This window comes from Hoplias malabaricus, chromosome X2, assembly GCF_029633855.1.
Source record: "Hoplias malabaricus isolate fHopMal1 chromosome X2, fHopMal1.hap1, whole genome shotgun sequence".
NCBI lineage: Eukaryota > Metazoa > Chordata > Actinopteri > Characiformes > Erythrinidae > Hoplias > Hoplias malabaricus.
Genome location: NC_089819.1, coordinates 7,082,187 through 7,096,568, shown reverse-complemented (window position 1 = coordinate 7,096,568; position 14,382 = coordinate 7,082,187). Strand labels below are relative to the sequence as shown.

The following is a 14,382-nucleotide window of genomic DNA, read 5'->3' as shown; positions in this document are numbered from 1 at the left end:
TCAAAGGAAGAGAGAGTGTTCAGTGTGATGCCCACTCTACCAGTTAAGAATATATATATATAGGACCCAGCCCTGATCATTAACATCATCTTAGGTCAAAAGAACAAAGCTATATCTTTGTAGTAAGCCCACTTTGTGGTGTATCCTCTTTCTGTTATACGTCTAGTGCCCATTTCACCAGCAGGATGGACATTGACAGATATTATTTTTATGAAATAATATACTTCTGTATGAAATGCTAGGGAGCAATGAGGATATACTCTCCTCAAAAAAAGATACAGCAAGACATGGACCGCTTACAGTTGCAGAAATTTATTTAGCATCATTTAAATATGAGAAAACATTCAAAATTCATTCTTACAATCATACACATAGCAATAGGTCATCATAAAAATATATCTCAGTGCAAATGGCTTAGCATACAATTATCATACAAGGTCATTTTTCCTGCAAGAGTACTACACATGGGCACACCTGGCAGTGGGCTACTATCTCCTGCACTGACCAGACTACTGGAAAGGTCAGTTAAAGAGGTTTGTTTGGTATTTTAGTAGTCAACATAATTCTGGGCCTAAGAGTTTTAACAATTAAACAGTCCTAGGTTTCTCTCATCTTCTCAGAGAAGAAAAGAGAAATTCCACACACAGATTTTGTATAAATTCTTTGTTGTATATGTTGAGATGTTACTGGGTTTTTGGTGTGAAATGCTCTGTTCTGGAGAAATTTAAATCATAGAAATATTAATAGAACCAGACATTCTCCCGTAAAATAAATTGAGTAGACTGCCCAAGTCTTTGTTAATGCCTAAAAACTGATTTGATTTTTAGAAGCTATTTGTGGCAGAGTGTTACATGGAGGGCAATAGAAAGCAAAATGGTCCCCATCACCACTGTGGAGTAGTTAGTCAAGGAACCATTTTACATCTAGCCACTCAATGATATATATTACATAACATTTTAAATAACCACTAAATTATGCAATATTTTATAAGGAATGGAATTCTCCTTCAGAGGATTGTATCAGGCCCTGAAGGTGGCACAAAGGGAAAGTCAAACAATTTTAAAAATCTCCACACGGTTTATCTGCAAATGTAGATCTTCACACAATCTGAGACAAAGGAAAATCCATTGTTTTTTTTTGTGTGTTTTTTTTTCTTTGCTACTGTCTAAGAGTGTAACTTTTACTGAAAGTCTTCTGCAGCTGTTATATGCTCATGGCACATTTTTGATAGACAGCTGTACAGTGGTTAATTAGAAAATGTACCAGAACTACTGGTCAAATTGCTATGGTTCATGAAAAATTGACATTCAAAATCTTTACACCCAAGTTTGGTACCGGTTTTGTCACAGGAGGCTGAATTATTGTTACGTAAAATATTTCTATTGTATGATATTGTACACAATATGAACTTCTTTAGCAGCTGGAAATGATGGAGCACTTCACATTTTAGCAGCGTAATTAAAAGTGAATTTAATTGATTTTCCAATCTCAATTTAAAATTAAATGGTTCAGATGTAAACAAAGACACCGAATGATTCAATACGTTTTAGAGACAGATGTCTGGTTCCATTTAACATCAGTGTGTACAGTTCTGAAAATGATCTAGAATGGAACATTTCACAACAAACCATAATACTCGTAATACCTTTGTTTATATCTGAACAATTTAATCATGCAGGGGGAAGAAAAAAAAATCTGTGGCAATCCCATTAATCTTTTTAAAGTCTGATGCACTGGTTCATTAATCCCTGTAAAACATGAGAAAATGCATGAGTTATCAAAATAAACACAATCTGATATAGCATATTTGGTTCCTAGTGGTGGGTTGTAACCAATTACATTTACTCAAGTAATTAAAACACTGACTGCTCTGCAGTATGTTCACAATGCTTAAAATATATTAAAAAGCAAAGGAAACTACTTTTTTTCCTAAACTCAGGTTTATCTTTTTAAATTTAGCTCTTTGTTTAAATTATGTATTGTCGCCGTGTTGCTTTATGATTGAGTTGACCAAATTTATCAGAAATGTGATACACATTTCAAGTCCTGTTCCAATAGATGGCAGACAGAATATGAAGAAATTCCACTACATACAATACTCAACAATTAAGTACATTTGAGCTGCTACTTTTGAATTTTGTATTTTTACTGCAGTTACGAACAGTACTTTTACTTGACTATGCATTTTTGTAACTCCCCTACAAATACCACCATTGAAGAGTAGACAGGTGACTGCTTGAAAAATTATTGGGGCTTCCCTCCTTCATTTAAAAACAGTCCGTTTTCAGAGCCTGCCATTCCAGTTTACTAGGGCGCACTTTGTTTGGGTTGGACTGTTCCCAGCAGCACACACAGAGGACTTTGGCCAAATGTGGACAGTTCCTGGGCTACTCCTCAGCTCTGAGTCCAGCTTTGCTTCTGATTCGCTCATAGAAGAGCAGATACGCACTTGAGGAGAGTGCCTCCTGGAGGCTGGCCTTCCTCACTGCATCATCAGAAACCCACAGCCACTGGGGACTGAAGGACAATGGGCTGCGGGTGGATGGTGGTCCTCTCCGGTAAGTGATGAAATGACCCGAGTGCATGTCCCCATGATGCACCAGGACAGCAGTCAACCGGAACAGATACTCAGAGGAACTGCAGGAAAGAGGAACACATTTCAGGCACATTTCAAAGCATCCAATGCCAAATGTATTGTTTTTAATATTTCAAAATTAGTCATATATTGTAATTATAACTGAAAATATAAATTAAACTATAATTTTTAAAAAATGTTTATTATTTTTACATTCCAACAAATGTATAAAATTGCATGTAACATATATTTCCAATACAGTTTGCCCACTCCCACCCTACCCATCGCATTCTACCCAAGCAGTGCCATCAATAAAGTCCACAGAAGAAGAAACGACACATGAACAATCCCCAAAAAAATAAAATGAAACGAAAAATACAGAGCAGAGCCAGCATAAAAGTAAATAAAATTGCAGGTCAATAAGTATAGTATTCATTAGAAACATTTACATGAATAAATATTTCATATGTCACTTACATGTATAGTCCTGGACTTTAGATATGTGATAATATCTCCCCAATATTTATTAAACACGTTAGATGTTTTCTTTATATTAAAAAGGATTCTCTCTGGTGGGATATAGGAAGACAACTCTTCCAGCCACAAAGAGAAACTAGGAGGTTCAGATGATTTCTTTTTTATAGGGATAACATTTTTTGGCAGCCAGGAGTGCCAACTTAATAAATCATATTATCAAAGGTAATAAATAAATCATCTTAATAAAGGTTTACTCCTCTTCAATCTTGTAATACAGATTCATCTCCTAGCAAGATAAGTCTAGATAGCAGAGGTATTAAACTTTAATAATTAAAAAAATAATAATTAAAGATAAATTCTTCAATTCATGTGCATGCCAAGCTACAGAAATTCCAGAAATAGCACAGAGCCTCAAATAAAGCATAATGGCACAGTGGAACTGGACATGGTCATTTACAGCCTGTAACACTGTCCTTGATTGTTCACTGGATTTAAAGAAAGAAAAAAAAAACAAAAAAAAAACAACAACCAGGGAAAAAACAGTTTCCGAAGAAAAAAACTCAAAATAAAAGGAAATAAAAACAAGACACATCCATCTGTGTGTTTTCTGAGGCTGTGGTCAGCCTGACTCAAAGCATATTGGCAACATTTCTCTGTTGCTATATTTCACAGGCTCAGGAGGACTGCTCTGGAACCATACTTCAAATTATTCATATTTTAACAGACAGAATAATGTATTCTTTGGCCCTGCTGTATTTATTGGATAAACCATGACTCTGTCTGTCATAGCCATAGCAATGAGGGAACCGCAATGCCCCCAGTGATGACGAATCCTTGATTACCATCCAATCTGGTGGAAACCTGGGTTGGTTTGTTGGACAGCACCAAGGTTTCAAGAATCCTGAACGGATCTGGTTGAAGAACTAGAGTTCTTTGGGTGGAAAAAGGACTGTCTATCAACTGATAAAGAACACTAATGTGATTTTACTACTACTAATGATTTTAGGACACCATTGCATATCCAAAAATTTTAACAGCTGATTTGAGCTTCTATTGAGATTAAAAAAATCACAAACAGCAGTTGTGCAGTAAAACAGATTTGTTACCTGTAATCAGTTGTGAGGTTGAGCTGAGGACTGAGTCCAGGAGAGTGGATAAAGACAGAGGAGAATGCTCCATTTGTGAGTGGCTTGTTGTTGTTGTGGTGCTCTGGATCTCAAAAAAACAAAACAAAACAAACAAACAAAAAAAAGAAACCCACAAAGTACAGTACACCATTTAAAAAAATTAAAGTTCAATTTACAGTTAATGTTATATTACCCTGTAATTAAAGAAGCAATTTGTTATTTTACCACCAAAATGTAACAATTCATTCATTGTCAGTAACTGCTTATCCAGTTCAGGGTTGCAGTGGGTCCGGAGCCTACCCGGAATCACTGGGTGCAAGGCAGGAGCACACCCTGGAGTGGACACCAGTCCTTTGCAGGGAGACACACACTCACACATTCACTCTCACACTCACACCTATGGACACTTTGGAGTTGCCAATCCACCTACCAACGTGTGTTTTTGGACTGTGGGAGAAAACCGGAGCACCCGGAGGAAACCCACACGGACACGGGGAGAGCACACCAACTCCTTACAGACAGTCACCGGGAGTGAGGCTTGAAACCACAACCCCAGGTTGGTGGAGCGGTGTGACAGTGACACTACCTGCTGTTCCACCGTGCTACCAAAAATGTAACAATATTCAGGCAATATTGTAAAAGTCAAATAAGATGAAGAGCAGGTCCCCTACATATGGGTGGGAAATTCTGAAACATAATGAAAAATAGTTGGCAGAACAATGGCTGTTTACTATTGTGAAAAAAAAATACTGTGCAAATTATTTTTCTTTCTGAACAATTGCTTTAAAAAAACAAGTGATGCCAAAAACATAAAAACATCTTGTCCTTTACCAACTCCATTGGCAATGGTATGGCTGAGTGTGTCCACTGCTGTGTCTGTGCTGTTGGGTTTATTGACCCTGCTGGGCTTCTGTAACCTCTGAGCTGCACTGCAGTGCTTATAATGGTCCATACTCAGATACTCAGAGAACTGAACATGCTCCTGCCTCTTTATGGGAGATCCCTCAGGGGACCAAGTAAGTCTCTGAAGATGAATGCACAAGCACTGGGGCAGCTGAAAGAAAATAAATAAATAAATAAATAAATAAATAAATAAAAACTCTCTCAGACATATACATACATAATATAATCAGCATTTTCCAGGAGTGCTAATCAGGACTGTTTCCCAAAAGCATCTTACAACAAAGAAGATTCTGATGATAGAGTGAGCATGAACACTCTCTCTACATGTAGAGATGATCTTAACATATTATAAGATAAGATATGTTTGGGAAACTGGCCTAGGCTACGCTTTCTTCTCCTCATTATTAACCAATAATTGTAATGACACACTGTGGCCTAAATGTTTTTTTGTGGGGTAAAATGTCCAATAGTTGCTTCAAATAATGCCATGTCCTAAATAAGGAAAAGCTATATTTTCATCCAAAAGAACCTACATAAAATTCCATCTTAATAGTTCAAAATATTGATCACCATCTAAAGGCCTTCGAAACTTTCTGGAAGAAAATTCTGGAATACTTTAAAACTTTTAACATAACTAAGTTCAACAACAGCAGAAATATTTTATAAATAGCAGAAATGTAGTGGAAATATACAAAAATATAATTATGATTAAATTTATTGACATGTTCCAAACGTACATCATACCAGAAGAGGGTAGATGGACTGAATAATACAGAGGAAGTACTGAATGTTTTGTAAACGTTACTAAACAGTACCCAGTGCTCATTTCTTTTCTTGTTTAAAATAAGTGCATGCCAATTACGTAAGAAAGGAAAGTACAGATTTAGTAACTGTCCAGACAAGACAGAATTAATCTCCAGACACTGGAGCATTTAAAAGGAGGTAAACAAACAGTCACACAGTTGGCATTGTGCACACAGAATAGTAAAGTACTAGAGGAATGTCCACCTTTCCTAGTTTAAGCTGCTTAATGAATGTCGTTCTCTGGCTCTCAGGGATCTGTCCATTCACCAGATCTCCAGCCTGTGTCTGTATACAAACAAACAAATATTAAAAACTACATTCACACTAAAACATTTAAAAAATTCACACTTTTTTTCAAAAATACATATTTTGTAAAAATCTTCAACAAGGCAACTGTCCAGGTCTTGAGTACTCACCCCCAAAAAAATTACCAAATAAAATAAATAAATAAATATAAATTCAGGGACTAAAGGGACTATTTCTCAGGACGTGTTGACAAATATGTGTTGTTGATATGCTGATATGTTGGATTTAATGACGTTGTTATGTTTAATGACATGTTGCAATACATTTTCAAGACAAAATGCCAAGGACACACTGTTAAGGTGTCCCAGGATGTGTTGCCAAGGACATGTTGTTAATGACAACTGTCCAGTTCAGGAGTACTTACTGACAGAAACACACAAACAGGTAAATCACCTTGGTGCAGTTCTCACACTCCACCTCTTTTATGGTTTCTGAAGATATAAAATGCTGAAGACACTGATCCAGAGTAACTGGACGACCCTGGACAACAAACAACAGCCATATTAACTAAACCAAACTATCTAAATGTGGCAAACTAATCTATATACACTTATCTTTACACACATGTACACATGAATGTAAATCCAATTTCAGTACATTTTTTGCATCATGTAGTAGATAAAAATGTGTGCTTTGTTGTGAAATGCCCTTTAATATATACCTTATCAAGAAATTGTTTAACTCACCCAGTGAACTGCAGGTATGGACAGTGAAAGGCTGTCGAACGAATCATAACGAACAGGACTCTACAACAAATAATAGTGCAAGATTATTAACCAGTTATAAAGAAATTTTCAAAGTCATTAAAAATCATTCATTCATTATCTGTAACCGCTTATCCAGTTCAGGGTCACGTTGGGTCCGGAGCCACCCTGGAAGGGGTGACAGTCCTTTGATTAAAATATTTATATTTAGCAAAATTTCCCAAAAAATTGGCATACTTTCTAAAAAAGCAAAACTTAAAAACTGCAATTTGTTAAATTGCTCAAACTTTTATTTATTTGAAATGAGCGCAAAAAAATATTTTCTGCGTTTCCACTGGAAAGCTCAATTGTATTTTGTAAATATAAAAAAACTAAATTATGTGATTCCTGCTACATGCTCAAAACATTGTAACAGAGGTGAATTAATACAGAAAAGATACATAAGTAACATTTCTGGAAGGTGCCAGCAGTATAAAGGCGTATAAAAGGAACATCCACCAAAGGATTAGTCTTTGCAGACAAGGCTGTGTTGTTGTTGGACATTTTGCCAGTTATTTCAAAGAAAACACAAAATGTAGGTCTTTCACCATCTACAGTTCATAATATCATAAAAAGATTCAGGGAGTCAGGGGAAATCTCAGTGTGAAACAGCCAAGGGCTGCAACAGCTGCTGAATGTGGGTGAGCTCCCAGCCCTCCAGTGGTATTGTTTGAGAAACTGTCATGCTATCATGAAGGACATAGTCACCTGGGCTCAGGAGTACTCTGGAAAATCACTGTCACTTAACACTGCCACTGCTGCATCAAGAAATGCAACATGAAACTGTATTATGCAAAGCCATATATTAATTTTGAAAGTAAACATTGGCATATACTCCAGGCCCAAAACCACCAGAGATAGAAGACTTGGAAACCATTCAAAATCTTACCAATAAAAAAGTGCAAAAGCCAGCGTTTGTGATGTCTTGGGGATACATCACTGCCTGTGCATTGGTGATCTGCAGATACACTATACTGCCAAAAGTATTCACTCACCCATCCAAATGATTGAAATCACTATTCCAATCACTTCCATGGACACAGATGTATAAAATCAAACACGTAGGCATCCAGACCTCTCCTACAAACATTGTACAAAAAAAATGGGTCGCTCTCAGGAACTCAGTGAATTCCAGCATGGTACCATTATAGGATGTACCACCTGTGCACCCGTGACATTACCTCACTACTGGCCTTCAGATTAGCTCAAGAGCTGTGTGTAGAGAGCTTCAAGGAATGGGTTTCCATTGCCGAGCACCTGCATCCAAGCCTTACATCACAGAGTGCAATGTAAAGTGTCAGATGCAGTGGTGTAAAGCACACCGCCATTAGACTCTAGAGCAGTGGAGACAAATTCTATGGAGTGACGAATGACAGTTCTTCGTCTGGCAATCCAATGGATGAGTCTGTGTTTGGCAGTTGCCAAGAGAACGGTACTTGTTTGACAGTATTGTGCCAACTGTAAAGTTTGGAGGGAGGATTGTGGTGTGGGGTTGTTTTTCAGGAGTTGGGTTTGTCCCCTTAGTTCCAGTGAAACTCTTACTGCTTCAGCATACCAAGAGATTTTGGACAATTTTATGTTCCCAACTTTGTGAGAAAAGTTTGGGGATGGCCCCTTCCTGTTTCAACATGACTGCGCACCAGTGAACAAAGCAAGGTCTGTAAAGACATGGATGAGCGAGTTTGGTGTGGGAGAACTTGACTGGCTTGCACAGAGTCCTGATCTCAAACCAAGAGAACACCTTTGGGATGAATTAGACCGGAGAATGTGAGCCAGGCCCTATATTGTTTAGAAACTGTCCCAAATTTTGTGAAAATGAGGTATGTACTTGAATAAAAAAATGAAAACTGCTGTATTCTTTGAGAATATGTGCTGTGTAAAAAAAACCTGTCGTTCACAGCGTTTGCAGGCCATGTAACTGGTCAGACGTCCATGAAAAGGGTGCCGAGTTCTCCACAGACTTGGGATTGGGTGCAGAGGCCCTAAGACACAAGGAAATATTTTTTTAAAAAATCACTTAAGAAACATGTGGTGTCAATGATGCACATCAGTGAATACCACTGCTGACAGAACACTTTGTTAAATGTGACTGAGTGAATGTGTGCTTGACCACAAAAAATGCAAAATTATTTTGCCATTTGTTCTCAATTTTCCATTGCCTTTTAGTTACATAAGCCTTATGGCTCCACTTTATGTAATGAACTGATATTATATATACACAATTTACAATGTAAAAATTAGTCCAATAGTCACCTCTACTCCGACAGCTTATTGTTTTTTCAGTGGATTCTGAAGACTTCTGTAATGACAAGCATGAGGAATTACAGACAAATGATAGAAATTTGTTTCTGACACAAAATCACAGACCACTGAAGATGTTGTCATTCTGTTGTGTGCCTTGCCCATATATGGAATTCCAAGTCTCAGTGAGATTCTTTTATAAAAAAACTTAACAGAATTTTTTAAAGTCCTAGAATTCATAATATGGGCTTGACTACAGAATGACACACCATTTCAGTAATAAATGTCTTTGTGTGTTTATGTCTCACCTCCAGTGTCTCCATATCAAAGAGGTGAGTGACTTTGGGTTGCCTGTCTCGCTCCTCTTCCAGAGAGGATGTGAGGACATGGAAGAGCTCATGAGCATCCTGAGAAAGGAATTATATTAATTAATTAATTAATTAATGAGTAAATAAATAACACAACCAGTACATTCTCCTCTGTGAAATATGTTTACAGAAACAACAGGAAGCAAACATCACAAGTATTTAAAGTGATAGTGACTTAAATATTTACACTTTGATAAAGTGAAAATATTTAATGTCTTCTCTGTATATTTTACCTCACAATAAGTCATCTTAAAAAAGATGGGGAAATTCTAGAAATAAATAGGGATATAGGCCCCTTCTTTCCACAGGAGGCAGCTCATTCCAGTGAAGAGCACACAAATGTAGCTCTGACCTCACATCCCTAACACATTTTAAGAGTCTGTGTTAATTTATGCTGGTCATCGTGAGTCAAAACTCAGACTGCTGCAATTGATTTTGGAAAAGAAGAGGCACTTATTTTGGCCCCGTTGTCCCAACAAAATGCACCTGTGCAGCATCCTGATCACTAACGTTTTTGTGTATGAAAGAGTAATGCAAACTACTCAAACAAAAGAGCATTTTACTCTCACAGCATTTAAAGTAGTATACTAGAAAATAAGCAAGGTCAACACACCAAAAATATCAAGCTAACAGTGTGTCCACTGATGAAAAGCTAAAGGACAAAGAACACAAAAAGTGCGGCAACAGATGAGTTACTGTCTCTGACTTTACATCTTCAAGGTGGACCAGCAAGGTAGGTGTCCCTAAAAAATCTCCAGCAGCCCTACTATATATGACCATCTAGTACCAGAACAACACACACTAACACACCACCACATCAGTGTTACTGCAAAGCAGAGAAAGACCCACAAGGCAAATGAATACTGCTCTCTGGTGGTCCTGACCACTGAAGAACAGGATAAATGGGTGCGTATAAAGTATGCAGAGCAACAGAAGGAGCACAGTCTGTAATTGTAGAACCATAAAGGGCTTCTGTATGGTCAGTGGAGCAGAGAGAATGGACAATGTGTGTGGAAACAATAGGGTGATCACAATATTATAGCTGATCGGTGTATTGTAATCAGAGCTTTGTATCAGAGAATGCATGCAAATATTAAAAAGACTCTTAAAACATTTGTATATTGCTGTATCTGAAGAGTAAAACACAATTCACCTGTTCCTCAAAGGAGCTAATATGCCATCTGTGCAAACGAAGAGCTTCTAAAAGGCATCCTGCGTCTAGCACATCATCTTCCGTTGGCTCCTGACTCGACAGAGCTGCACAGTATAAAGGGAAGACAAAGTAGGGAGGAATTAAATGGCCTGTATATTAAAATTGTCTAGTATTTCCACACTGACATCCACGTAAAATGTATTTTTTTATGCATAAACCAGTCATAATTCAGACACTGCTTTTGGATTTGTGGGTCTTTTGAAAAGCTGCCTGACAGCCATGAAAAGCGTAACGCTTAATCATTTTCCCATATGTTCCTCCCTAATAACTCTACTGCAGGCTGAACTGGCCAGGTTAAACTGCTGTAGGCTGTGCACAAGAAAACACAATCAGAGACCGGTGATTTTCGTAGCATACATGCTGTATATTGTGTATATGGAATATTGTGTCTATTAAAAAAAGAAAGAAAAATGTTCAGTATAAACATCTAAAAAAAACAGCAAGAAATATGCTTCTCCATTATACAGGCCCCTTTAACTAATGATAAAATTTAGAGACAGACATCCAAACAAAGATAGGCTGCCAAACCGGTTCAGACAGACAGGCTGTACCTTTAAGCAGCTGTAGGACTGTTCTAGATAACAGAGTGTCCATCTCAGTGCTGGTTAGACTGATACTGCTCTTTTTCGTAAAGTCCTCCAGCCACCGAATGAAGGATGGACATGCAGCTAAACCCTGGAGAAGAGAGTTCATGAAGCAAGTGTTTCCAAGGTTCAAGAGCCCAGGAACAGTTCCTAAAGAAAACACCAAAACACTCACATTTACTGTTGACTCATTTCAGATGGAACAGAAAACTCCAAGAAGCAGGAGAATAGGAAATAGGGAGAGTGAGAGGATGAGAGAGAGGAGATATGGGGAAGACAGAGTATGGAAGAAGGCAAGAGAGAGCAAGAGAGAAACTCTGTGGGGGGGGGGACTTAGACTCAAGGAAAGGAAACCATGTTGGAGCAAAAAAAGAAATGAGCTCCACTCATTGTCTTCGTTGTTTACCTCTCCTCTTCTTCTTCCTGTCTGTGATTGGACCCCAAAGCACATAAACCCCAGCGGCCATGGCAGCGGCAATCCCACCAATCACGCCCCAGTTCTTCATCATCTTACTCCTGCAGACATTGAGAAATGCTTCATTATGTACGATTCACCCTCAAAGTCAGATTCAGTAGCTAAGTGGCAAAATCAGCCCGTTTCAACTCACCTATTAATAAGACTGAGTAAAATGGGTGTATTAACCAAAACATTGTCTCTTTCTGCTGCAGCGTCTGCTCTCTAAGGAAGCCTTTGTATTACACGTTGGAACCTTACTGTGAAGATCTGATTGAGACTTCCACAGCATTCATGAAATATGGTGCTGATTGTGGATGTTTAATTCTGGATGAAACACACCACACCAACTCATTCAAATTGTATTTGCCCAGCCAAATGCTAGGGACTTTATCTATTTCTAATTTTTAAGGGACCATTCTGGAGTGAACTACAATGCAAAGGCTCTAAAAACAGAAAAATAAATCTAAAGTGAGGAAAAAGCTAAATGAAGCAGAAATACGTGAGAATTTCACTACATACCTCTGTTAGACAGAAAAGCCATGGCAGCTAGGATAAACTACTATAAGTAAAAACAAATAACGTTAAACTAATTTATAACGCAGTGCATTTCTTCTGTAGTGTTGTTATATTCACATAAATATAAGGATTAACGTTTAAATCCCAAATAAACCACTTTAAAACAATCTGGTGCTATATGCGACTTGACAAAGCCTAAGTAAATTCAAGAGGATATAAATAAAAAACAAAGGCACTGTTATTTGTACTAAGCGACTTAATTTTAGAGATTTCCGCTCCACCTTAAATTGTCTATTAGTTACAGTATCATTTAAGGCGGAACGGAAAATTCCAAACAAGAAGCTAACGAATGAGAAAGCTCGCATGTTAAAAGGTTTACCATTGTAAAACAAGTAGCTTAAGCGCTTTGAATGCTGTTAATCGTCTTCTGATATACGAACCTGGCAGAAGAACCCGTGCTTAAAAAGTCGCGAAGCAATTCGTCGGAGGCCTGGTGTCTACACCACGGCATTTTTTACACAGAACGGAACTGTAAACTGTGCACTTGTTGTTCTACGGACGTTTTTTGGATGCGTTCCAATCGCGCACTTCATCTGTAGAGTGTGCACTTCTTAGTGAGGACGTCTAGTGTGTGTAAAAATTATACACAGTTTATCACAGAAACTGAGCTAAGGACATTGAGATTCGGGTAGAGATAAAAATGACTTGTACCACTTTTCTTCTCGTAAAAATTAGAAGCGGGTCAGTTTGACTCGAAAACCATACAAGGATTAAGAAAATTCTACCATGATAGGGAATACAAATACCACAGATTGAATTTCAGACTCGCAGACTCCCCTTTTCATCCATTTCCCAAAGGTAAGCTCATCAGTCTAACTCTACCCTTTCACCAGGGGACTGATGTGAAGGAATGGAAGGAAAATGGGAGGAGCATCTCTTTCTTTCTCCTGGGTGACAGTACACTGGCACTCAATGGGAACAACACATCTCGTACAGGCCTGAGGCACTTTTTGGTTCATTCAGAACCAGTGATGCACTCTGGCCCCAACACTGAGCACAACACTGGGAGAAAGAGGCAGATTGGCACACATTTAAATTTTGTAAGATAGCGGTTCCTATCAAAAGACCAGGATTCTCATTGATGGCAAAGAACAACAACAACAAAAGGACAGATATTTAAAACAATTTTTTACCACAATAGAGAAAACTAGTTCCACAGAATAAGTATCAGAGCATACTTCTCTTTTCAACCATTTCCGAAAAGCTGAGTTCATCAGTCTGACCCTACTCTTTCTCCAGGGGAGTGGTGTGGTGTTCCCTATTTGGGGGAAAACAAATTCTCCTTGATATCTTTTGGAAAACCTTATTCTCGCTCAGCCTTGAGACACCTTCTACTCCATATAGAAACAGTGATGCACTCTGGCAGAGAGTGAGGCAAATTTGGGCTGGCCAACTAGCATTTCCAGCTACAATGGATTGAGCATATCTGCAGTGGGTAATTCCACTGGCCCTGCCTACACTAGGTTAAGCTTAAGGCGTGCAGGCAGAAGGCTCACGCAAAGTGAATATTTATTTGAATTTAATAAGATAGTGGTTCCAAATTACCAGGATTCTCAATAATGGTGAAGAAAAAAAAATACTTAAGAAAATTTTGCCACGATAGAAGTTCCACACAATAAGTATCTGCAGAGAACGCAGACTTCTCTTTTCAACCATTTCCCAAAAGCTGAGTTCATCGGTTTGACCCTACTTTCCCTCCAGGGGACTGGTATGGTGTTTCCAGATTGGGGGGGGGGGACCTTATTCTCCTTGATGTCTTTAGGAAAACATTCTCACTCAGGCTTGAAACACCTTCTGGTCCGTACTGAACAAGTGATGCACTCTGGCCCAGAGTGGGCAGAGAATTAGGCAAATTTGAGCAGGCCAGCTAGCCTCTCTACAGTGGATGGAGCCTACCTGCAGTGGGTAATCCCACGGGCCCTGACCACACTGGGTAGAATTTAAGGCATGCAGGGAGAAGGCTCACCCAAAGTGAAAGTTCAGGTGACCTCAGCACCACCCACACTGG

General features: G+C 38.4%; 1 protein-coding gene across 7 annotated transcripts; it reads right to left on the bottom strand.

The window, feature by feature from the left end:
• Positions 1–1,086: 1,086 nt before the first annotated feature.
• LOC136677186 (ubiquitin carboxyl-terminal hydrolase 30-like) lies at positions 1,087–13,573 on the bottom strand. Of its 7 annotated transcripts, none has more exons than XM_066654638.1 (13): positions 13,553–13,573; positions 11,748–11,857; positions 11,309–11,491; positions 10,698–10,801; positions 9,485–9,583; positions 9,189–9,234; positions 8,823–8,917; positions 6,879–6,938; positions 6,586–6,672; positions 6,091–6,171; positions 5,011–5,233; positions 4,159–4,267; positions 1,087–2,637 (listed from the first exon to the last, which is right to left on the bottom strand). In XM_066654638.1, the coding sequence occupies exons 2-13, from the start codon at positions 11,848–11,850 to the stop codon at positions 2,388–2,390; spliced, it is 1,440 nt and encodes a 479-aa protein (XP_066510735.1). In that variant the 5' UTR covers positions 11,851–11,857; positions 13,553–13,573; the 3' UTR covers positions 1,087–2,387. The 7 variants fall into 7 exon arrangements, with proteins under 7 accessions (XP_066510735.1, XP_066510736.1, XP_066510731.1 ...); XM_066654639.1 differs by lacking the exon at positions 13,553–13,573 and adding an exon at positions 13,121–13,140; XM_066654634.1 differs by lacking the exon at positions 13,553–13,573 and adding an exon at positions 12,755–12,890.
• Between the last annotated feature and the right edge of the window lie 809 nt (positions 13,574–14,382).

Coding starts and splice junctions, on each gene's coding strand:
- LOC136677186 (XM_066654634.1), bottom strand. CDS start 12,825: ATGCCGTGGTGTAGACACCAGGCCTCCGACGAATTGCTTCGCGACTTT. Junction 6,172..6,585: donor AGTGTGAGAACTGCACCAAG/GTGATTTACCTG, acceptor GTTTGTATACAG/ACACAGGCTGGAGATCTGGT. Junction 4,268..5,010: donor TACCATTGCCAATGGAGTTG/GTAAAGGACAAG, acceptor TGTTTTTTTGAG/ATCCAGAGCACCACAACAAC.